General features: G+C 42.6%; 1 protein-coding gene across 2 annotated transcripts in view; it reads right to left on the bottom strand.

The window, feature by feature from the left end:
- Nucleotides 1–26,351, bottom strand: part of CaMKI (Calcium/calmodulin-dependent protein kinase I) — a gene marked incomplete in the record, with an annotated part of 195,607 nt that extends 169,256 nt beyond the window's left edge. Inside the window, 1 exon segment of one of the 2 annotated variants that reach the window (XM_069336228.1) lies at nt 25,765–26,351. In XM_069336228.1, the coding sequence (XP_069192329.1) occupies nt 25,765–25,880 (116 nt within the window). 2 annotated transcript variants of the gene reach the window in all.
- Between the last annotated feature and the right edge of the window lie 344 nt (nt 26,352–26,695).

Raw genomic sequence — 26,695 nt, 5'->3', positions numbered from 1 at the left:
GCGACACGGGCGAGAAACAATGGGCAGAGTTTCTTTCACCCTAAAGCCCCTGTTACCTAGCAGTAAACAGGTACCTGGGAGTTAAGACAGCTGTTACGGGCTGCTTCCTGTGTGTATGTGTGTGTGCGTGTGTGGAAGAAAAAATAGTAGTTAGTAACAGTTGATTGATTGACAGTCGAGAGGCGGACCGAAAGAGCAGAGCTCAACCCCCGCAAGCACAACTAGGTGAATAAGTGTCCGTCGTGACACATGAGGTGACACTGGTGGTGCCATGACACTGGTGGTGCCGTAACACTGGTGGTGCCGTGACACTGGTGGTGCCGTGACACTGGTGGTGCCATGACACTGGTGGTGCCGTGACACTGACGGTGCCGTGACACTGGTGGTGCCATGACACTGGTGGTGCCGTGACACTGGTGGTGCCGTGACACTGGTGGTGCCGTGACACTGGTGGTGCCGTGACACTGACGGTGCCGTGACACTGGTGGTGCCATGACACTGGTGGTGCCGTGACACTGACGGTGCCGTGAGAGCCTGCACGGATCAGTATGGATCAAAATCCAGTGTTTTCTGCTTTGAGGAGCAACTCTTAAACCCTCACGAGGAAGTTCATATGCCTGTCTTCTTCTATTTAGACCCTGAGTTTGCCGAAGACCCAAAGATGGAGAATGTGGACAACTTGACATTGTCTTATACGTTATTTGAGGCACTTGAGGGACTGCAGCTTCCAGTGCCTAGACGTGCAAGTAAGGCAATATAAGTATTGCAGTGACAACAAACCACTTCAAATTTCTGTTGATAATTCATAATATTGTTAAGGTTTGGACATTGCAATTTCATTATCAAATAAATTGTTGTATGCTGTAAAGCTGTAAATATTGTTTGTAGTTTATAAAATAAATTGATAATAAAATAATAATAAGAAAAACTAAGTGAATATAAACACACACACACACACACACACACACACACACACACACACACACACACACACACACACACACACACACACACACACACACACACACACACACACACTCACACTCACACACTCACACCCACACACACACACACACTCACACTCACACCCACACACACACACACACACACACACACACACACACACACACACACACACACACACACACACACACACACACACACACACACACACACACACACATGTAAGCCTCAGTGTTAAATCATACATAACGTTCTGGAAAAAAAATACATATAAATGTCATTAAAAGTGAACTCCGGCTTTGACCTCATGTTGGTAATTAATCGGTCTCCAGGTTTTTATCGATATTCAAATTAATCACATTCATTACTGCTCGATTTTTGACATCTGTACATTCACTCTTGTGGGATCCTGCTCTTGTGGGATCCTGCTCTTGTGGGATCCTGCTCTTGTGGGATCCTGCTCTTGTGGGATCCTGCTCTTGTGGGATCCTGCTCTTGTGGGATCCGGCTCTTGTGGGATCCTGCTCTTGTGGGATCCGGCTCTTGTGGGATCCTGCTCTTGTGGGATCCTGCTCTTGTGGGATCCTGCTCTTGTGGGATCCTGCTCTTGTGGGATCCTGCTCTTGTGGGATTCTGCTCTTGTGGGATCCGGCTCTTGTGGGATCCTGCTCTTGTGGGATCCAGCTCTTGTGGGATCCTGCTCTTGTGGGATCCTGCTCTTGTGGGATCCTGCTCTTGTTTGATCCTGCTCTTGTGGGATCCTGCTCTTGTGGGATCCTGCTCTTGTTGGATCCTGCTCTTGTGGGATCCTGCTCTTGTGGGATCCTGCTCTTGTGGGATCCTGCTCTTGTGGCGGGTTTGGCTTCATTGTGTCACGTGTGTCATACAGGAATATTCCACCATTTAAAGTCGACGTGGGAGCGTTTATGTGCTCGTCTAAATGTGTTTGAAGGGTCGAGCGGTAGTTCCCAAGCCCCGACTTTCCAGTGGTCAGAAGATATCCGTAATGCAATGGCATATTTCGTGCTTCTAATAGTATATATTATTAAACCTATGTATATTGGAGCCCATTCTCTTATATTAACTATTTCCAAAGAAAGCACCAATATGTAGTGATGGACAACCAAAAATCCCACTTTTTGTACTTATATTTTTAGTGCCCGGAAAAAATAAAAATAAAACCTATTTGTCTTAAATATTCCTAGACCCTAGTAAAGAACATATATTTAATATATTAGGCCTAAGATAGCGTGTATTAGGCCTGCGATTCCTAGGAGTTTAACTTAGGTTTGGTTAGGTTAGGTTAGGCTAGGTTAGGTTAGGCTAGGTTAGGTTAGGTTTGGTTAGGTTAGGTTTGGTTAGGTTAGGTTTGGTTAGGTTAGGATAGGATAGGTTAGGTTTGGTTAGGTTAGGTTAGGTTAGGTTTGGTTAGGTTAGGTTTGGTTAGGTTAGGTTTTATATGTATGGTGCCGTTAAGAAAGTTTCCCATTTGTCTAACCTCTCCTAGCCCGAAGACACACTATTTTAGTCCTAATATTGTACATATAAGTGTTATAATAGGCATAGGAATATTTAAGATCATTGTAACTTTATTTTTTTCCAGGCTCTCAAATTGAACGAAGGCAAGTAGCAAGATGGGTTAAAGTGTGGGTTAGCCAGGGACCCCCTGAGAGCAGCGAGTCCTCAGGGGCGCATTAGACGGGGACCCCCTGAGGGCAGCGGGTCTTCAAGGGTGTGTGTATATTAGACAGGGACCCCCTGAGGGCAGCAGGTCCTCAAGGGATGTGTGTACACTGACAGGGACCCCCCTGAGGGCAGCAGGTCCTCAAGGGTGTGTGTACATTAGACGGGAACCCCCTGAGGGCAGCAGGTCCTCAAGGGTGTGTGTACATTACCCGGGGACCCCCTGAGGGCAGCGGGTCCTCAGGGGTGTGTGTACATTAGACAGGGACCCCCTGAGGGCAGCGGGCCCTCAGGGGTGTGTGTACATTAGACAGGGACCCCCTGAGGGCAGCGGGTCCTCAGGGGTGTGTTAGACGGGACCCCCCTGAGGGCAGCAGGTCCTCAGGGGTGTGTGTACATTAGACGGGGACCCCCTGAGGGCAGCGGGTCCACAGGGGTGTGTGTACACTGGCAGGTGGACGGAGGTGTTATGTGTTGTGGAGGCGAGCGAGGGGCCACCAATTACGGCAGCATTACTGGTGAGTTAGCCTGCAGACTGGCGCCGCTGCCAGCCTCCTGAGTGGCAAGATCACACACGGAGTGATTATCACAACTCTGGCACCACCAGAACGACTCCCACACGACTGCCTGGTCTGAGTACCTGTGTAATAACTGATTGCCTTTGTCTCAATTCTGGACGAAACTTTCCACACTCTATCTTAATAAAATAGTCGATACTTATACAGTTACTGGAAACTTATTTGGCCAGCGGATGTCACCCGTCCTCCCACTTAATACTTTTTCGAACACATCGAACACTTTATGTAGGACATACGTAAATCTGTGTATCTATGTATTTACGTATGTAGGTTAGCTTAGCATTTTAAAAGCACCGAATCACCTTCTGTGGTTGATTATTAAATAAACCCATGAACTATATGTTTAACACAACTCTAACCCTGTCCATGGAGGACAGAAGAAAATGTATATATGCTGGTTAGCATTGTAAATGTCTGGCCACGTCTGTGGTAGAAAATAATAATAATAATAAAAAAAACTAATACTTGCCATTTTTCACGGAATGAATCAATCCATTTAAAATTCATCCAAAGTCCTTCTAAATATCCCGTCATTCTGAGCAGGCCATCCACCAGAGGCAGACACAGGCAACATTAGTCAAGTTAGACGGAACGTGGTCAAATGAGAGCCGGTCGGGCCCGGGAGCCGGTCGGCCGAGCGTACAGCACGCTGGACTTGTGATCCTGTGGTCCTGGGTTCGATCCCAGGCGCCGGCGAGAAACAATGGGCAGAGTTTCTTTCACCCTATGCCCCTGTTACCTAGCAGTAAAATAGGTACCTGGGTGTTAGTCAGCTGTCACGGGCTGCTTCCTGGGGATGGAGGCCTGGTCGAGGACCGGGCCGCGGGGACACTAAAGCCCCGAAATCATCTCAAGATAATCTCAAGATAATCAAGATGAGCCTCACGAAGCGAGTTATCCAAACGCTGTTAAGTCAAGTTGCTCCTCGAGTGGGCTCCGTATCATGCAGTGGGACTTACATGTCACTCTCATTAATCTTCTGTATGATGCTGCGTACACTAACACAGAAACCCCAAAACCATTTACATAGAATTAAGTAACCATTTACATAGAATTAAGTAACCATTTACATAGAATTAAGTAACCATTTACATAGAATTAAGTAAGCAATAACTTACGCTTATAAACAAGGTAGCCTCCATGAGCCCCTTCTCCCTCCAAACAAACCGTCGAGCCCATCTTGGACCTATTTACATGCTAGTAAACACATCTACATATTTGATGTGAACCAACTCTCGCTCCTTGGCCATATTCAGGTGTGGAGACACGAGCGATAATGCCGCCCAGATCACCGGACGCCCCCGCAGCAGGCGGGCCACCCAATTCAATTTCTTTCTTTATTATGCACCCCATACCCATCCCGTGGGTGGTGGCCGCTGAAGGAATTGATACCTCGTCCAAGGGGGAGAGACTTGAGCTGTGTGTTACTGCTCTAGACGCCTCACCCCTTCGATAACCTCTGTGGGCTGTCAGCAATATTGCGAATTGAACCCAGAGGTGGTCAGGAAAAAGTGAAGTTGGGACAAACATTCAGAGACCCACAGGGGGCGCGAGCAGCAGTATAAAGGCTGAGAACCACTGACCTAAACTTCAGATAACAGCACCGCTCCTGTGCCAGGTAAGTCCACTACGGGCTCACCATAGCCCGTGCTACTTGGAACTTGTTCTGAGTAGCTGAATCTATAACAACAACAACAACATGCCCTAAACAAACAACTTCTCATCCCCAGGTTGTAACATACAACAGTTGCTTAACTCTCAGGGGCCAGATTCACGAAGCAGTTACGCAAGCACTTTCAAATCTATGCATCTTTTCTCAATTTTTGGCGGCTTTGTTTACAATTATTAAACAGTTAATGAGCTCCGAAGCACCAGGAGGCTGTTTATAACAATAACAACAGTTGATTGGCAAGTTTTCATGCTTATAAACTGTTTAATAAATGTAACCAAAGCCGTCAAAGATTAAGGAAAGATGTACAGGTTCGTAAGTACCTGCGAAACTGCTTCGTGAATCTATCCCCTGGGTATCAATTTAAGATCCAGTAATTAAATCCGGCTGTTATTTACATCTTTCACATATTAACTAGCATTTCTTGGCACACAAAAGATAAGAGCTAAATGATTACATATTTCTATCTTTCCAAAGATCAGAGAACAGATGTGTGAGTTTACCAGAGAACAGATGTGTGAGTCTACCAGAGAACAGATGTGTGAGTGTACCAGAGAACAGATGTGTGCGTGTACCAGAGAACAGATGTGTGCGTGTACCAGAGAACAGATGTGTGGGTGTACCAGACAACAGATGTGTAAGTGTACCAGAGAACAGGTGTGTGCGTGTACCAGACAACAGATGTGTAAGTGTACCAAAGAACAGATGTGTGCGTATACCAGAGAACAGATGTGTGCGTGTACCAGACAACAGATGTGTGCGTGTACCAGACAACAGATGTGTGCGTGTACCAGAGAACAGATGTGCGAGTGTGTTGAAGAGTTACCAACACACGAGTGACATCTGGCTTATACCACACATCTCCCCCCTCCTCCCCCCTCCTCCCCCCCCCACCCCCCACCCCCACTCAACACCCCTTGTGCCAGCAGTGTCTGCAGTGCTAATACCAGTCACCGCTCCCCCCCCCCATCACTGCTCTCACCCCTCACTCTCACTATCACCATCACCCCTTCCTCCCACCACAATCACCCCTCCCCGCCATCACTATCACCTGCCTAAACACTTTCAGTTAATGTTGAGGCAGTAAATGCAGAATTTTAATAGTCAGTCTTCTGATAAAGAGGTAATGATAGTAATCAGAGATAAACACCAGTATCTTCACAGGAAAGATGGCCCCTTCTGCTGGAGATGTCTTAGTTAACATATAAGCATCTGAACAACACTTAAAGTTTCGATTCAAAACGATTATCTCACGCGGGTTCTGTCTTGGGACGTGGGTGGACCTGTCTGCCAACACGGGGCAACGCTAATCTATTATTTCATCTTGGAGAAGGTAACACTTGACTTCTGATCACTTGACCAATCACACACACCTGATTGGTTCGGAATGACACTGATTGACACGTGCGGAAGAACGGGCTAATCACCTACGGGTAATTTATATCAGTTGATGTTTATAAACAATAAAGATCCGAGAGGAATATATCAACTTCTCTGTATATATACACGGACTTTAATTTAGGTTTGAGCAAGGTAGGGAGCCGGTCGGCCGAGCGGACAGCACGCTGGACTTGTGATCCTGTGGTTCTGGGTTCGATCCCAGGCGCCGGCGAGAAACAATGGGCAGAGTTTCTTTCACCCTATGCCCCTGTTACCTAGCAGTAAAATAGGTACCTGGGTGTTAGTCAGCTGTCACGGGCTGCTTCCTGGGGGTGGAGGCCTGGTCGAGGACCGGGCCGCGGGGACACTAAAAAGCCCCGAAATCATCTCAAGATAACCTCAAGATAGAGAAGGTTCAGGAATCAAAATGAGTTGTTGGTTAGTGGGAGTTATGTCAGCAATTTCATTTCTTTCTTCATTATGCACCCCATAGAAGGCCTGTTGGCCCATACGAGGCAGCTCCTATTTATAACCACCCAATCCCACTCATATACATGTCCAACTCATGCTTGAAACAATCGAGGGACCCCACCTCCACAATGTTACGCGGCAATTGGTTCCACAAATCAACAACCCTGTTACTGAACCAGTATTTAAGAACCAATTAAGAACTTTTAATTAAAAGTTCTTATGTTCTTATTAAAAGTTCTTATGTTCTTATTAAAAGTTCTTATGTTCTTATTAAAAGTTCTTATGTTCTTATTAAAAGTTCTTATGTTCTTATTAAAAGTTCTTATGTTCTTATTAAAAGTTCTTATGTTCTTATTAAAAGTTCTTATGTTCTTATTAAAAGTATCAACACAAGACAGAACACGAAACAATGGGTATAAATTGGATAAATTTAGATTTGGGAAGGACTTGGGTAAGTACTGGTTCGGTAACAGGGTTGTTGATTTGTGGAACCAATTACCGCGTAACGCGGTGGAGGTGGGGTCCCTCGATTGTTTCAAGCGTGGGTTGGACATGTATATGAGTGGGATTGGGGGGTTATAGATAGGAGCTGCCTCGTATGGGCCAATAGGCCTTCTGCAGTTGCCTTTGTTCTTATGTTCTTAATTGCTCATCTACCTGGGATATGAGTCCCTGCTTCAAGGCCATCCCAGATAAACACAGCTTCCAGGGGAGCAAACATTAGTTCCTTTAAATGAAGATTTCCCCTCGACGCTCATACATGGAAGGGGGCATTACCCTGATTGTCTCCTGATGATCTCATTGCCAACTTTCAAAGTGTTTATGGAGGGATTCAAGCGTAGTTGAGCGGCATCAGTGTTCCCCATCCGAGCAGCTCAAGTGCGCGTCGCGTCGTGAACACAAATCCTTCCTCCAATTCAAATATGTTGCCTTTGAACCAATCCACAAGGGCCGTGTTATGTTGTCTTTGAACAAATCCACAAGGGCCGTGTTATGTTGTCTTTGAACAAATCCACAAGGGCCGTGTTATGTTGCCTTTGAACCAATCCACAAGGGCCGTGTTATGTTGTCTTTGAACAAATCCACAAGGGCCGTGTCATGTTGTCTTTGAACCAATCCACAAGGGCCGTGTCATGTTGTCTTTGAACCAATCCACAAGGGCCGTGTCATGTTGCCTTTGAACCAATCCACAAGGGCCGTGTCATGTTGCCTTTGAACCAATCCACAAGGGCCGTGTCATGTTGCCTTTGAAAATATCATGTACCCAACAAAACAATACTGTGTTAAATACAAATTCCTAAGTTACATTACAAAATTAATATTTCCTTGATAACTATCCGCCAAACATTGATATATTTGTAAAAACAATTGCTATCTCATTTATGATCTCACTCTCCGCTATAAAACTCCCACCTGTAAAACAAAAGCCTTACATTTAAGTGCTATAAAACTTTACACACTGAAATTAAATAATCCTACATCCATTACATGAGCCTATCCTCGATACCACTTTTCTTTCATTACTGAAGATGACTTATTTCAGCGAATTACTTCATCGCCTGAGTCCTATCTACACATCACTATACAGTAGCATCACATCTACTAATCTAATATGAGATAATATCAACAAATAAGCAGCAATGTATCGCCGGCTTGGAACATATTTACTTAATAACATATAATTTCCACTTGCCATGGCCTTCCTGCGCCTGGTAACTGAGAGAGGTTGTTGTTGTTGTTTCAGATTTAGCTACTCAGAACGAAGTGTCCATGTAGCACGGGCTATGGTGAGCCCGTAAAACCCTGAGAGAGGGACGCCTGAATCTTTTCTAGCTCAACCTCCCCATGCACTCTCAGTTCCAGCCCATTAACCAATCCCCCCCCCAACACTCCCCACTAACAGACCCCCACACTCAGTTCCACCTCACCCTCCCCCCCACCACTCTTAGTTCCAGCCTCCCATAACCCAACCACCCCTACTCTCTCTCTCACTTCTCGCCCCTCTTACCATTACACTTCACTACACACTAACCATCTTCCACCTCAGCTCTTGTCCTTCCCACAACCCTTATTCTGCCTTCTCATGGAGCACTGATCCCTAATTTAGGGAGATGGGCTTTAATCCCTTGTTAGTCCTCCTTGACAAAACAAGACTGGCGCCGTACGCCTTCCAGACGGTTATACACCTGCATGCAACCTCTTTCCCTTTTCCTTAGTTTGTACCCAAGTGGGTATAGCAGACGACTTTTGACTTTTGTTAGGACGTTTACGACCTTTTTCCCTCTACAATTACCGCTGGGTAAACAGAGGTGACTAGTCTAACTCCCTGGCCAGGGTTCGAGTCCCACGCGAAATCGCTGGCGAGGCACGGAGTAAGCGTTACCTTTATAGCTCTCCCGCGAAAAACAAAAGCCACTGCCTCCCTTCGGAGACTCCCAGACGCAGAACGCGCTACCTCATTCCGGTCCATTTTTGTTTAATAGTTTGTGTTGTTGACTGAACTGTCTTTGTTAATCTACTATATAAACTGCACTGTAAACTATGTGCAGTAGAATGCGTCGTTCGAACACGGGCGAGAGGTGGTGGTACCCGCCTAGCGTGGACCGTGGCGGCCTAGCGCGGTGCACCAGGAGTTTGTCTTCCTAAAGCCGGTGTTGAAGCATCTACAGTATGTGGCTGACTCTCCCTTCACCACCACCACACATGCCGGTAGTTTGTGCAACTTCTTGTTATTGTTGTTAGGTGATTGTGTTTTTTTTTTAAGCGGGAATAATTCAATTTAGGACGAGTTAGGAGTGAGGCACTGATACAGCGGTTTAAAACAGCCATAGAATTAGTTAGGGGCAAAGGGAGGAATCCCGATCATATGTAGCATTCTTCCAAGAAAGGGAGTGGGAAATGAACTGTTGTCGAGGGCACTAGGTGTCAATTGCCGGCTGGAAAGATATTGCAAATCAAATGCAATATCTTTCATAGATAACTGGGAACACTTCTACGGAAGAAATGAAATGTATGCTCGGGATGGGGTTCATTTGGTGCAACCGAGGGCTGGGGTTGTTGTTGTTGCGAACTCGTTGGAACCAGTGGTTAGAGGTGTTTGTTTGGGTTTAAACTGTTATTAGATAGTGGTATGGGAATTGATATGGAGGAAGGAGGTAATAAAAGTATGTGTTTGTGGGAGAAAGAAATTGGCAAAAATGATCAGGGAAAGAGAAGGTCCTCAAAATAACAATACACTTAGTGTATATTACACTAACAGTAGAAGTCTAAGAAACACCTCCACTGGGGATCGAACCCGGAACCTCAGGACTACGAATCCGAAGCGCTGTCCACTCAGCTGTCAGGCGCCCTTATTTCATTTTTATTATTTGGTTTTCAGTTCTCTTACTTTCTTTATTTATGTTATTTTCTTGAAATCAGTCTTACTGTCTCTCTTATTTCCTTTAACTTTATCTTTCCCTCATTCTCTCTCTTTCTTATTTTCTTTAACTGTTTCTTACTCTCTCTCCTGCAGCCACTATTAACATAATGACTGGGCGTGTGGCCAAGGGCTGCTACCTCTCGTCCTTCCATTACTGTCATACAACTCAAAGTAACTGCAGCAGCAGCTCACTTTCTGCCGGAGGAGAGCGGAAAGCAGGAGGCGTGGGTAAAGGTAGGGAATGTAGACGGTGAAGAAGAGGGAAGAGTGAGAGGCCAAGGGTGAAGAAGAGAGTGAGAGGCCGGGGGGGGGGGAAAGAGAGTGAGAGGCTAGGGGGGGGGGGAAGAAGGGTAAGTGTGTGTACAAGAAGAGAGAGGAGATAGGGAGTGAGAAGCTAGGGATGTCAAGGTTTAGCGTTACGACTAAAAGTATAGAAGCTCAAGTTAAACAGCATTATATGTGACCTTGGCCTACATACCAAGACATGGAGCCGGGTGAAATGACCAGAACTAAGACATCAACCAAGCATTTGCACTGTGATTCCTTTATCTTGTTGATGTCGAAGCCCACCGCGAGTGAGTTCGCAGGAAATGTCAGAGACAAAGGGCATCGAGGCTGTCCTGTACCCAGGCGCATGCAAATATAGTGGATGTGCCTGACAATGAGCATGTTCACAGGTGCCTGAGGTGAGTGAGTTGCCCAGACGAGATTAACTGCCAAAGAGAGGTCTGGAGAGTATGAGGGTCATTCACTGGAGAGCCAAGGACTAGGAGGCATCTCTCTGTTTGCCGCAGAACAGGTGTGTTGACGGGGATGGTTGTCAAGAAGTTCATTCAAACAGAGTCGAGAACTCTTTGTGAATAAGAATTAATGGTTGACTAACAACGGGGTGAACATTGATGGTTCTAGAGCGGTGGTGTGTCGAGAAGTATTGTGGAGCAGTAGATGAGTATTGCGGAGCAGTAGATGAGTATTGTGGAGCAGTAGATGAGTATTGTGGAGCAGTAGATGAATATCTATGTGGTGTGAAGTTAACTATGGAGCAAGAAGTGGTGTACTCACTAGAAAAGAGACGAGAGAGATATAAATAATATACACGTGGAAAATACTGGAGGGCCAGGTCCCTAATCTACACAGAAAAATAACAACATACTGGAGTGAACGATATGGAAGAAAATGCTGAATAGAACCAGTGAAGAGCAGGGGTGCCATTGGCACAATCAGAGAACACTGTATAAACATCAGAGGTCCGCGGTTGTTCAACATCCTTCCAGCGAGTATAAGAAATATTACCAGAACAACCGTGGACATCTTCAAGAGAAACTTAGATAGTTTTCTTCAAGAAGTGCAGGACCAACCGGGCTGTGGTGGATATGTGGGCGTGCGGGCCGCTCCAAGCAACAGCCTGTTGGACCAAGCTCTCACAAGTCAAGCCTGACCGGGCTGTGGTGGATATGTGGGCGTGCGAGCCGCTGCAAGCAACAGCCTGTTGGACCAAGCTCTCACAAGTCAAGCCTGACCGGGCTGTGGTGAATATGTGGGCGTGCGGGCCGCTCCAAGTAACAGCCTGTTGGACCAAGCTCTCACAAATCAAGCCTGACCGGGCTGTGGTGAATATATGGGCGTGCGGGCCGCTCCAAGCAACAGCCTGTTGGACCAAGCTCTCACAAGTCAAGCCTGACCGGGCTGTGGTGGATATGTGGGCGTGCGGGCCGCTCCAAGCAACAGCCTGTTGGACTCTCTCAAGCTCTCACAAGTCAAGCCTGACCGGGCTTGGGGAGTAGAAGAACTCCCAGAACCCCATCAACCAGGTATATTATGGGTTGCAATCCTGACATAAGCGAGGCTTTCTCTTAACATTTATTATGGAGCGGGTCCAAGGAGACTCTGAATAAGGTCCGTGTTAAGAAATATACACAGCAAACGGACATCTCTTGAGTGCTGACTTCTGCTATGTTCAACTTGAACTATAAACACATTGGCATGTTTAACATTAGTTCGACTGTGCGTCTGCGTATATTTTCATCTTGAAACTTTTGCAGTATTGCTGATGTTATTTTAAGTCACAAATGTTTGTATAGCTTGTCATATATTTTTGATGTATTAAATGTTGTTTGTTTTTACTGTTGTTTTAATTTCTTTTTACAAGTCAGGAAGTTTAGCCTAACATAGTCGCTTTCAGTCAAAACAAAATTTCGCTATAACCTATTTTATCGCTAAGATACTATGATCAATATATTATTTGTGTAACAATATATCAATATAATTTGTTAGCATGTGTTTGAAACGGTGAATTTAAAGTGTTAATAAATGTATATTATAATGAATGCAGTCTGACCTTTTTATTAATTAAAATTAACATAACATTACGACTTATATTAATCAGAAAGAAAATTTTCTTTTACAGTATCCGAGGTAGCAAACTATAAGAAAGCAAAGATGTAGCCTATTATGGGTTTGGAAAGCAAATTATTTCAAGTCAATTTCAAAAATATTCTTCTGGCTTTATACCTTATACCATACCTTACCTTGAGGTTACCTTGAGGTTACCTTGAGGTGCTTCCGGGGCTTAGTGTCCCCGCGGCCCGGTCGCCGACCAGGCCTCCTGGTTGCTGGACTGATCAACCAGGCTGTTAGACGCGGCTGCTCGCAGCCTGACGTATGAGTCACAGCCTGGTTGATCAGGTATCCTTTGGAGGTGCTTATCCAGTTCTCTCTTGAACACTGTGAGGGGTCGGCCAGTTATGCCCCTTATGTGTAGTGGAAGCGTGTTGAACAGTCTCGGGCCTCTGATGTTGATAGAGTTCTCTCTCAGAGTACCTGTTGCACCTCTGCTTTTCAACGGGGGTATTCTGCACATCCTGCCATGTCTTCTGGTCTCGTGTGATGTTATTTCTGTGTGCAGGTTTGGGACCAGCCCCTCAATTATTTTCCACGTATAAATTATTATGTATCTCTCCCGCCTGCGCTCAAGGGAGTACAGATTTAGGCTCTTTAGTCGGTCTCAGTAATTTAGATGTTTTACTGAGTGGATTCTAGCAGTAAAGGATCTCTGCACGCTCTCCAGGTCAGCAATTTCTCCAGCTTTGAAAGGGGCTGTCATCATGCAGAAAGAGCGAGAAAACTGAGCAAATAAAACTAATTTCAAGTTAGTTGAATGACACCGATAAAGAAATGAGCAGCATTAAATATAAATATTAGACTTGATCTAAAAAGTTGGGGTACAGAAACTAAGATATATCACCTGATAGTTACGAGAAATGAGTTATCGAATAGATAGAAAAGCTAAAACATCAAATCACAGGGTTCAGATGAGATTTTGCTAGGCTAGACAGAATGTAAGGAGGAAATCGGAGTGCCACGTACAATTCCCTTCAAAACTGTACTTCACTTAACTTCACTTCACTTCACAATCGACTTGAGAATGGTCCAGGACGGACCGAAACGTCGTCGTCCCTTCACATTCTAGTGTGTGGTCTGGTCAACATACTTTAGCCACGTTATTGTGACGCATCGCCTGCATGTACTTCAGTTACCTCTAGAGTTGTCCCATTAGCACTAAGGGATGATAATGTTTTGTCACTTTTAAAAAGAGTGTGACCGAATTACCATCAACCCCACAAAGGCACAAAAACACGAGTCTGATCCACATTAGTGGCCCTAGAGTGATATAGGAGAAAGTATCCCGTTTGGACGGGATGATGTATGTGTATGTTAGGCTATAGGACTATATATATATATATATATATATATATATATATATATATATATATATATATATATATATATATATATATATATATATATATATATAGGGGCGTGATCGTGCTAAAGCCTTGGGATGTGTAGATTAAGGCATAGCATGATATTGGAAAATATAATTTAATGATGTAGGCTGACATGTGTAGAATTTCAGTGTTGCATACCTGTGTTCTGTATGTTAATACTTTCAAGTGTCCTGTTTTTCATAGTTTCCAGTTTACTGTTTTTAATACTTATTCTGTGTATATATAGACTACTGTGTGCTCAGTAAATATGACGTTAAGAAAAACGTGGAAGTAAACAGAAGGTAAACCAAACACACTAACATACCCGCACGTATACCAACACAAGTCATAAAACTACAGTAGGTCAGTGGTGGACTGAATCTTAATTAATTGCAAGGAATGACTTGGCTATGATTCTCGTCTTGTCGCCAAGACAAGTGATGAGAATTTAAATATCAACGCTATATATATAGGGTTATCACAGGCCTGGTTAAGGTCTCTAATGGCTAAAAATGGCGTTTAGACAGTTATTAGCCTATTATGTATGAACCCAGTTCTCACCCTCCACTGTTATTTAGTTTGGCCGGCATATGCCGCACTATAGCGCCTCAGTTGTATAAATAGAACATTTTGGGCTTAAAAGATCATTGGGGATGTAGAGTAATCCTACAGCGTAAACCAAGGACAACGGCTTTCTCTCATACAATATACCTAAGTGGGTTAATGATTGTTCTCCGTCAGTGACAGGGATGAACGGTGAGTTTATTCAGAACATCCTTTTGTGTATGTTATTCTTTTATTGGACATATTATAAAGTTATTTCGACAGATACAGAAAAACAGACAATTAGACATAGATGAAGCACGACATATCAAACACATCCAACTGTCAAAACCCAGTTTACACTTTGGTACATTATACCATCCTCAAGACCCCGACACTATCCATACTCCTCATTCACTGCCTCAACCAACACCTACTGGGTAATTCCTCACTTCTTGATTGATTGATGAAGATTAAGCCACCCAAAAGGTGGCACGGGCATGAATAGCCCGTAAGTGGTGGCCCTTTTGAGCCATTTCCAGTATCAAGAGCTGATACTGGAGATCTGTGGAGGTGCGGCTGCACCCTGCGTGACGGGAGATGTCTCCCGTCCTCACTTCTTCACTTTGTCCAACATATATATATATATATGGATGGGATGTATATATACTATATATATATATATATCTATATAGTGTTCAGCTAACTACCCTTACGGGCTCACCATAGCCCGTGCTACATGGGCATTTCGTTCTGAGTAGCGAAATCTTAAAAAACAACAATTCAGCTAATTTGTTTTACGGGCAATTAATGCCCATGCCATCTCTTGGGTGGCTTAATCTTCATGAATCAATCAGCTAAGGTATCTACTTTCCCTCTGCTTCTGAAGACGATGAGAACAACAAAATGCACCATTTAGCTTCAGGCATTGGGAGACTGGAATGTAGGAAGAGAGAAAGGAAACGAAAGAGTATCTGAGAAAGAGAATGGGAGGGAGGGAGAGGGATAAAATACAGTAAATAAAATATATCATTTTCCCTTCCTCCTAGAGCTCACTCCCAATCTACCCTCCTCTCATACACCCACCCTCCAGCCAATTTAGTTAATATCTGAATTCACTATTTTTTATTTAAACTATTGACTCGGGGCAGAACATTTCACATTCAGAGACTTTGTGAACGACGGGCTCTGGGGCTGTGCCTCCTTCAAGGTGGAAATGGAACGACTCCGATACTCCCCTAAAGCACTCCCGATAAAATCATCATTAATCCTCCTACCTGGCCAAACGTCTGGCCAGACGTTGGACAGACAAACATTCATCTCAAATAAAGACGAATTCTAAAATTGCTATACAGTATTTATACTCTAGGGTGAATTTTGCAAAGTTTCTGATATTGGAGTCACTACTTTTTCTGTACAAACTACTTAATTCTGATATCACATGCACTTTAAAATACCACGAGGATAAATGAATATTGATTATTGATTGATAAAAATTAAGCCACCCAGAGATGGCACGGGCATGAGTAGCCCATACATAAATGAATATAAATACTCAGTATTACTGGTAAACGAATCCCAGTTCTCTGAGAACCCAGATACCGTACAGCCAATATTCTTGAGAATATTTGGAAGTAATTGGGTATATATATTTTAAATATGATGTATTTAAGAACTGAGTTATAAACAATCTAAAAGTCCTTCAAATGAATTATTTGAAGGTACTCACGTTAAAATATACAAAAATAATGAAATATCAACCTTAACTCTAGTAACGTCAATTATTAGATATAATTTTATAATATATATTCATTGAAAGGAATGATAAAGTGTTCAAACTGAATTTTAAAAAAGGCCCTCATAAACACAGCTCTCCTCCCACCGCTGAACTTTGGCGCTTACTATTGGCCTACTTTCTCCTTAATTAAATTATTCCTTAGCCAACACCCACCACACCTGCCAATTTTTGTATAAAAACATTACCCATAACCATATTATATATATATATATATATATATATATATATATATATATATATATATATATATATATATATATATATATATACATATATATATATATATATATATATATATATATATATATATATATATATACATATATAGTATATTTATTATTTATATAACAACAATCCAGTAATATATCATTTTAAGTCCGGATTCAGACCTTGGGCTGGGTACTTTGATTTCCCATGATCATGTCTTGATAGTTAACATCCAGAGGTTCCCCAGTGTCGGCTGAATGAACAATGTACAATCATCCCACCCTGCCATAGGTTTGAATTCAGGCTTCTTCTTGCTTGCCAGGCTGGCGGGCAAGACTGCTCCCCATTGCACCATGGGGGAGGAGGGTGCTATAAACAAAACAAAACAAAAAAGACGCACAGAGAGGCAGACAAGCAAACAAAGTGTCCACTTCCTTTGAACTACACTAAACTATGCGCCCCAGAAGCCGCATACATAGAAATAAAATATAGGAGCTTGAGAAGCTCAGGAATCTGTACACCAGTAGATTGACGGTTGAGAGGCGGGACCAAAGAGCCAAAGTTCAACCCCCGCAAGCACAACTAGGTTATCTTGAACTGATTTCGGGCTTAGTGTCAGACCTTGAGTACACAATGTTCACCACAACACAATTATTATGTCACTGCGGTAGTCTACTGGTTTACCTGGTGCAGATTCCGGTGTTTACCTTTCCTGCTGGCTGGTCTTCCTCCCAGAGGAAGGTGTGATCAATAAGGTGTTTGGTGTTCGCAGATTGCAGTCAAACATAAAACTTCCCTTTGGACAAATTTCGAGTTTTCGCTTCAAAACACCTGGGGATTATTTACACATTCATCCTGCTTTTAATTAAATGGTAATAAACACCCTAGAGCTGGTGATATTAATTAATTTAGTTTTATTTATCTTATTACTACACTATTCCCTTGAATTGAAAATATTATGAACATTCTACCGTTTTTCTCGCTCTCATAATTAATTATTTCCATGTGTAGATTCTGAAATAGCCGCTAATATTTACAAGCTATAGATCTAATCGTGCAGTTTTGTCTATCAAAACTTGGCGGGTCATGTGTACAGTTTAAGGATGTTGTTGTTGTTTAAGATTCGCTACCTGGAACAAAAAGTTCCAAGTAGCACGGGCTATGGTGAGCCCGTAGTGGACTTTTATCTTAGTTTAAGGAACTTACGCCGCCATATGTGTACAAGTCAAAAAACGGTTTCGACAGATTTAGCGTATGTAGCTCAGACTTGATACGTTAGAATTTGGATGGTATGAATTAGCTGTAGGCTGAGAACGAGTTGGAATGACGATACATATTTTGTGGTCACGATTCCGATAATTAAGCTTGAGAGCTCCACGTCAGTTCGCAGTGGTTCAGATGTTTGCTTGAGTCAGTGCAGCCGGATACTCCAGTCGGGTTTGAAAAATTATTGTTACCCGCGCTATCATTATTCTGGCAGATGTGTGTATGGTTCTGCATGACCTTGACAATACAAGTGTTGCAGCAGTAACACACCTTCCACTTTGTGGTGTGCTGCAATTGTGTTTTGTAATGTTATGGCTTACAGTTTTTTTGTCCGCAACAGATTTTCTTCGCAAAACCTTACACTTGCTAATTGGGAAACCGTGTTGGCACTTGTTTTAGGGATTTCCCAAGTTTTCCACACATTTAATTTTCATACGGACTCTTAGTGTCATCTTGAAGGGAAGAAATCTGTTTTTTATTGTCCATGATAAGTATATATAAGTATGAGAACAAATAGGGTAGCTAGTACTGCAACCCGTTCTCCTAATAGTACATCGCATATTAACGTATACGTTACCTAAGGTCAAAAACTGATGGACTTAAAATGGGAGCGGCTCGCGAAACTGACGTGATGTCCCATTTTCTATTCGTGTATCCTCGGGTTGGTTTGGTTCGGGCACGTTAGTACGACAGTTTAATGACCTTGGGAACGCTTGGGAAACGGGCTGAACTTCTCGGGAAGAATACTGTTTCATTGTCTATGAGAATTATAAGTATGATAAAAAGTAAAGTAGCTAGTACTGTGTTCCGGGGAACAGAGCTCTTTATGGGTTATCTTCTTGAGGTTATCTTGAGATGATTTCGGCGCTTAGTGTCCCCGCGGTCCGGTCCTCGACCAGGTCACGGGCAGTCAGTCAGCTGTCACGGGCAGCTTCCACCCCCAGGAAGCTGCCCGTGACAGCTGACTAACTCCCAGGTACCTATTTACTGCTAGATAACAGGAGCATCAGAGTGAATGAAACTCTGTCCATTGTTTCTCGCCGGCGCCCGGGATCGAACCCGGGACCACAGAATCACGCGTCCAGTGTTCTGTCCGCTCAGCCACCGGCTCAAACATCTGTTTCACAGTTTTACTATTATTACTCTTATAATCCTTCCAAACGCATTTTTGTGTTCAGTATGTCATGGCTGCATTAGTACAATCCAAACGCATAATTCTCTTGGGCATTCCTTTTATTTTTTTGATAAATTGTTTGTAATCTTAATAAATAAACCCATCTAAAAGTTATTTACCAAACCCTTATCATCACTCCAGTTTTACCCGACATAAATTAGTAGATACAGCAAATATAACTACACGTTGTATTGGTATTTATCACTATAGCTAAATATATACAAATATAAGCTCTCATACGGTAAAGCCTATACATTAGCACAAGTAAATACGTAGTCACGTATTGAGAAAAAATAAAAACTCGTAGTCAGTACCGACTTTGATAGCTTCAGTCCTAAGGCGTTATTAAAGGTGTTGCCTATTGCGTTTGGGTCGCTCTGCTCAACAGCGTTTACTATGCACTAATAAATGTAACATTTAAGATCAATAACATAGCTTGTTATTGCACTCCTTGTTTCCTTCAAGGAGCGCTGGACCAACCGGGCTGTGGTGGGTATGTGGGCCTGCGGGCCGCTCCAAGCAACAGCCTGGTGGACCAAACTCTCACAAGTCAAGCCTGGCCTCGGGCCGGGCTTGGGGAGTAGAAGAACTCCCAGAACCCCATCAACCAGGTATCATAGCCTCAAACTCCTACCCCTTTTCCCCCATGTACCAGCTTAGGACACTAAGGCTAACACTGGCTCCTAAATACACACTAAACTAAGGCGTATGATGTCTGTGCCATATAACATATAAACAATATAAACATACATGTATGTTTATATGATATAATCCCCATTTATATGTTACACTCCCCATAGTTATGCCAAGTATAGCATGCACTACCCAAGGATGTCTGGTCTTGCCTACTAAAGCAGGAGGGAATGTGTTTCGTCAAAGTTTATACCTTCTCATTTATACTCTCTTCTTACTATTATTTTTTCTGCACAAAAATTGAACGACCGAGGGCAACTTTTTTAGTTCGGGGTGATGTGTTGAAACCTCGAAGCAGCGTGTACCGTTTAACTTTTTATTATATTTACGAGGTCATAAGTTAAACAAGTACAAAAAAAAAGTATGGATTGCAGCTAGGTTACGAGACAAATACTTTTGTATCATAAAGTTTGTGTTTTAAGTTGTTTGAAGGATTTTCTCATTATTTTAATTGTATGGAATAATAATGTACTATTTACAGAAACTGGGATATTGCATGAACTAATAATATATAATAAATGAATAGACGTGTGTTACTTTTTCTTATGAATGTTAGCCAAGTTGATGTTGCTTCTGCAAGTAATGCTGCAATAACTGATACCTGCGCCACCTAATATGCACATGTATTAGTTCCCCTCCTGGTGAATGGTTCACCTTCTACCCACTACATCACTACCATTATATCTTTCTCAACCGAAGTATTCTAAATAATTTATTATTTTAAACTGATCGGTGATACTTGGGCAGTGGTTCCAGCAGCCCAGTGAAGTGAAATCCATGTTGCCTGAAGACATGGAGCCAATATGCCTGAGATCCTAAACCTAACCTTTGGCGACCAACTAATGCATGTGTCCACTGAGCAAACAGTGGAGTGAGTAGGTAGTTTATTCCTTAAATATAATTATAAGGATTCAGATTTAAGATATTAAAAAAAATCGTGTTATCTACTCAATCTAAGCGTTAGAACTCGTTTACAGCAAACACAAGTCTTCTCAAGTGTATATAAACATCCTAGAACATTTGGCTATTCAATTTCAACTTAGGCCTCAGGCCAAAGGGGTGCCTTCACCCCACACCAGCTGTTGTCGGAGTCTCAAGTCACATTCCTTCCTTTGCCATCCCAGATTTCTTCAATTCCTCCTTCATATTAAATTGTCATCTCGGAACATTAAACCATTATACTTTTACACTGGCAATTATTGAAACAATTTATGAAACTAAATTGCTTTATTAAATGCCATTAAATGAAAAAGAAATCCTTATTTCAAAAGATCATAAACATCCATTTGATTTAATGTCCAAATATATTGCTGGGAAGGCCAAAGCGCTTCATTAAATATCATAAAAAAAGAGTGTAATAAGGAAATCCTCACAACACAAAACTTCATTTGATTTAATGCTCACTGGTGCGCGTACAGAGAAACGAAACTTGAATGATTATGTCTTCACAAGAAAGAAGAAATAAATGCAAGAGTGTGTACACATATTATGCACGTTTAATGATGAATGATCTCTCAAATACCTCAGACCATATTATAATAACTACATGCCGTAAGATAGTAGTGATCAATTAATATTATATGAAATAACATATAATTAAAGCAGGGTAATAAGCCTCTCACTAAAATATTAAATTATAAAGCCAATTAGTAATTATATGACAAGATTTATTCAGCCTGACAACAAGAACTATTAACCTATCAATAAATAACCAGACCATAAAGATAAGTAGCCTAATAATACACGTTAAAGTTTTAACTTTAAAAATAAATATTAATCGGAATGAAATAGACTAATATTAAGAGTTAGTTTAGTTCAGTTCATATATTATTCACCCCCATATCCCTCTTAATATTTCTCCAGGTGTAGATTACTGTCTCTCTCCCGCCTGCGCTCTAGAGAATACATTTAACAAAATGGTAATGTGCCAATAAGTTTGATATTTTATTTAGTGGATTCTAACAGTAAAGGAACTTTGCACGCTCTCCAGGTCAGCAATTTCTCCAGTACAGTATCATCATTGGAATGGCATCTCTTGTTTGAAAGGTTCTTGTTATCATTAACTATAATTCAAACAATTAATCACACAATTATAACTTTTTGAATACAAATATAACTATTATAACTACAATTACAACAATAATAACTCAATTATATGACTAATTATTAAAAAATTATCTTATAACTTCAATAATAACTAATAATAATAACATAATTATATAACAAATTATTAAAAATTATATATATGATAAAGACGATGATTTCCTAATTATCAGCACTAATCAGTTTTTAGTTAATTCTGCGATATATGCAAGTACCCCCCACCTTCACCTCCCTCCACCCCACAACCTTCCCCTCCCTCCACCCCACAACCATCACCTCCCTCCACCCCACAACCTTCATCCCCCTCCACCCCACAACCTTCACCTCCCTCCACCCCACAACCTTCCCCTCCCTCCACCCCACAACCTTCACCTCCCTCCACCCCACAACCTTCACCCCCCTCCACCCCACAACCTTCACCTCCCTCCACCCCACAACCTTCACCCCCCCCTCCACCCCACAACCATCACCCCCCTCCACCCCACAACCTTCACCTCCCTCCACCCCACAACCTTCACCCCCCTCCACCCCACAACCTTCACCCCCCTCCACCCCACAGCCTTCACCCCCCTCCACCCCACAACCTTCACCCCCCTCCACCCCACAACCCTCACCCCCTCCACCCCCAACCCTCACCCCCCTCCACCCCACAACCTTCACCCCCCTCCACCCCACAACCCTCACCCCCTCCACCCCCAACCCTCACCCCCCTCCACCCCACAACCTTCACCCCCCTCCACCCCACAACCTTCAAGCCCCTCCACCCCACAACCCTCACCCCCCCTCCACCCCACAACCTTCACCCCCCTCCACCCCACAACCCTCACCCCCCTCCACCCCACAACCTTCACCCCCCTCCACCCCACAACCTTCACCCCCCTCCACCCTAACAACACGCCTATCTAGGCTACCTAGGTTTACAACACACCTGCCCCCCCCCCATCTCAAACGACCCATCACCTACAGCACCCTAAAAAAAATATTCCCTTCACCTGCCGTAAACACGCAACCTTTCTACAACCTGTCCTCCGCCAATCCTATACTCCTCAGCGGCTCTCATATTACCTGACAAAAACACTCGCTACTTCCTACACCCAGCTTAGCTCTCTGTAAAGCTACAAAGATATCTACCAGGTAGATATCATAAGATAACCTCAAGGTATGCATAGTACCGAGCGCTTTTTAATAAAGCGGCAAGAGTAAAGAAAAGTCTAAGGGTCCGAGATAGGGTAGAACACTTTTACCCGGAGTCTTCAAAAGTTGAGGAGGCTTTTCCCGAGAAAGTGGAAGGTGGGGCGTCACGCGACACCGCCACAACCAGGAGCAGCCCGGGGAGGGGAAGCTCACGAAAGGGGGGGGGGGGGGAATGAGGAGGGGGAGAATGAGGGGGGTTTAACGAGGTCCCCTTAGCCACCGACCACCCATTTCTCTGGGCGTAACCCACAGAGGTCGACTGGTTACCTGGTTGATACCTGGTTGATGGGGTTCTGGGAGTTCTTCTACTCCCCAAACTTGGCCTGGGAGTTCTTCTACTCCCCAAGCCCGGCCCGAGGCCAGGCTTGACTTGTGAGAGTTTAGTCCACCTAACACATATGCACATACTACTAAGTGAATAGGGGAGGGAATGGACATATTTAATACTAAGTGAATTGGGAAACGATCCCCCTATCCTTATCTGTTCGTCCCTGTTCACCCAACAGTAATTGAGGACTTGGTTGTTAATCAATTGGCGGGTCGTGCTCCTGTGAAAACTAGGAGAAATAGTTTTTTCGCTTTTCGCTCATATGCGCATTATGGCCAAAAATGGACGTAATTTTAAATGAAATCGGCTCCTGAAAGTGATGTACGGTCCCGTTTTCTGTTTGAGTCCTTTGGTTTACTCGGTAAGGTTTGGAGAGGAAACTTTCAATTAATGCTGTTCATGACGTTTTGAAACTTTAGGAGAATTTCCTGCCCGCCTAACCTACCAGAGGACCCTTAACTTACTGTTTTTGGGAAAAAATCCAATTTTTTTTTTTTATTATTTTAAAATTACGTCCATTTTTCGGCCATACGGCCAAACGGTCAAATTCAGACCTAATTTGAGAGAGAGAGAGAGAGAGAGAGAGAGAGAGAGAGAGAGAGAGAGAGAGAGAGAGAGAGAGAGAGAGAGAGAGAGAGAGAGAGAGAGAGAGAGAGAGAGAGAGAGAGAGAAAGAGAAAGAGAAAGAGAGAGAGAGAGAGAGAGAATAAATGAACTGAACAAATACCAACACTTCATTTTGGTATTTAATGAAATATTAAATTTATACCCGTGTCCTACCTACTTTTTCTGTATTTACCAGAAGCAAACAAAACTTCAGATGAAGAGTACAAAAATATGATGAAATGAGCCTTACATCTAAATTATTTAAAGAATAAACAACAATATTCCACGGAGCGAACGATAACATTATATGATATACAGATCGGACGACGTGAAAATTATTTGCTCGCGGCTAATACCGTTGAGGAATAAGAATAATCTGACCATAAAGGAATGTGAATTATGTTCTTGGGACAAAATTATTGTTGCTGTATAACCATTATCTTGCTTAAAAACATTTATTTTTATCACAAATGAAATTTTAGCAACACAAAAGTCAAAATTTAACATAAATAACATTTTGATTTATATATATATATATATATATATATATATATATATATATATATATATATATATATATATATATATATATATATTTATCAAATAACATATAAAACATTAACTTTAAAGGTTTCATCAATGTAGAGGTGTAAAAAAAAATACGAATTTAGAAATTAACTTTGGGAAAAACACTCATAATCACCAAAACTTTTACCACATTATCCAACAACTATTAACTATTAAACGAAACCTACACAGCAACTCCAAATAGTGAGCTAAAAAAACAAAAGTTGTGTACTATTTTGAAATTGGAAAATTATATTTTTCGGTTACTGATACTAAAGAATCCAAGTCTACTGAAACGACACGATCCTCTGGCTGAAATTTGTCAAGTACTGTATATATTTAGTAAATACTCCGTATTACCGAACATAATACTCCGTAAATACTCCATGATTACCGTATTCGTAAATCAGAATACAGGACTGTATTTTGACTGATGATCCACTTCGACATTCACCAAGTTAAGGTTATTTACAATCCATTGCACATATAAAAGATGCATTGCACCTTTAATACGTACTAAATGACAAATCTAGCGTGGAACATTACGTGGAAAACTGAAAGAAAAAATATGGTTACGTACACCATCTTGGCTTCAAGCAAGATAAATGCCAATATACTTGTCTAAAGACTTAAATTTCTTTATCTATGAATATGTTGGAATATACTCGGATTTGTTATTGATAATCCGGTGTATTTTTCAATTATAATTTAATATCTGGAACCGAGGCCTAACCTAATTATAATTAGCCTAGGGTGACAGAGAGCAATTGTTATATCTTAAACATAAACAAATTGACGCTATGCGGAAAGACAAGATGCCAGGAACGTGAACAAGTTCAGGCTTTAGTAATTTAGCTATTATGAGTTTCAAATAAGCTAATCAGTAGAGAGCAGAAAACTTGTTGGTATATGTATCACGTCTTGTATCATGGTTGTATGTGTCACCGAGGAAATAACAGCTAACGTGAGCCGTGATAAACTTACGGTTTGGGGAAAACACAATGTTGGGGCTGACGGCGTGAATGGCGTCTTCTAGGAATAATTACTTTCCTAGAGTAAATCTTTTGTGTGTAATCTGTTCAGCATTTCGTTTACCTCAATATGTCTAGAGCGCTGCCATATTAAACAAAAAATCTACTTCGTTTTTATAAAGCTGTGATAAACACTATCTCACTTTTGTGATCAGGCTTCAGGTTGACAATTTAAGCTCATTAATGAACATTGATTCATTTGTTTATATGTTTAACAAGTAAATAATGACCACATTATGTGTGCATGTGGATTGTGTATTTGTATTTGTGTATGCAGTTAGACAGCAGTAATGAGATCAAACAAGAAATGCTTGACTACTCACGTTCCAAGAAGATCCTTCAGCAGGTATTTGTCTTCTACCGACGGCATCTTCCCTTCTTCTTTCTCCTTCTTGGTAGACTTTTTGGCTGCCTCCTTCTTAGAGCCAAAGAGCGGCATGACCTAGAGTGTGTATGCCACACTGACCACCTTGCCCACTACACACTTCTCCAACAACACTACCACCTTCTGCCACACTCCACCTCTTCACTACCTCTAATATATCCAAGCTCAACACTGCTCTTATTCACTTCTGATATAACTCAACACTGATGTTATACACACTGTATTAAGCAAGAGGCTCTTTAATATCATATAGCGTCTGATCTCTCTCTACCTTCCACAATACAGCGCTGCGCCTGCTGCCAGATTCTGCGTCACTTGGAAGGTAAAGTAATCACCTGGGCGACTCTACTGCACCTTCACCTCGGATATCCACTCCTGAGGATCAGAGGTAAGTGGGCGTAGGAAGGCGAGGAACCATGTTGGGGTGCGGGGAGAGGGAGGGCGTGTGCTCACCTTGTGATAGGCTGACCACCACTGAGCGGCAGCCTCACGCTCCTCCAGCCTTCAGCGACTGCGCCGACACGCCGGAGACTGAGTTTGCGCCGACCCGCCCACCACACTGTCTCTACACACACACACATACGCACACATACATACATACACCTAAGACCAAAGAGCCAGAGCTCAACCCCCGCAAACACAACTAGGTGAATACACACACACACACACACACACACACTCACACACACACACACACACACACACACACACACACACACACACACACACACACACACACACCTAAGACCAAAGAGCCAGAGCTCAACCCCCGCAAACACAACTAGGTGAGTACCTACATACATTTATACTCATACACGCTATTTGATATGATCACAAGTACAGGCTATAAAGGGGAGCACAGCTGGGAA

The sequence above is a fragment of the Procambarus clarkii genome, chromosome 35 (genome assembly GCF_040958095.1).
Source record: "Procambarus clarkii isolate CNS0578487 chromosome 35, FALCON_Pclarkii_2.0, whole genome shotgun sequence".
In the NCBI taxonomy this organism is placed as follows: Eukaryota; Metazoa; Arthropoda; class Malacostraca; order Decapoda; family Cambaridae; genus Procambarus; species Procambarus clarkii.
Note: the sequence above shows the minus strand (reverse complement) of the source record. Positions and strands in the feature narration are given on the sequence as shown.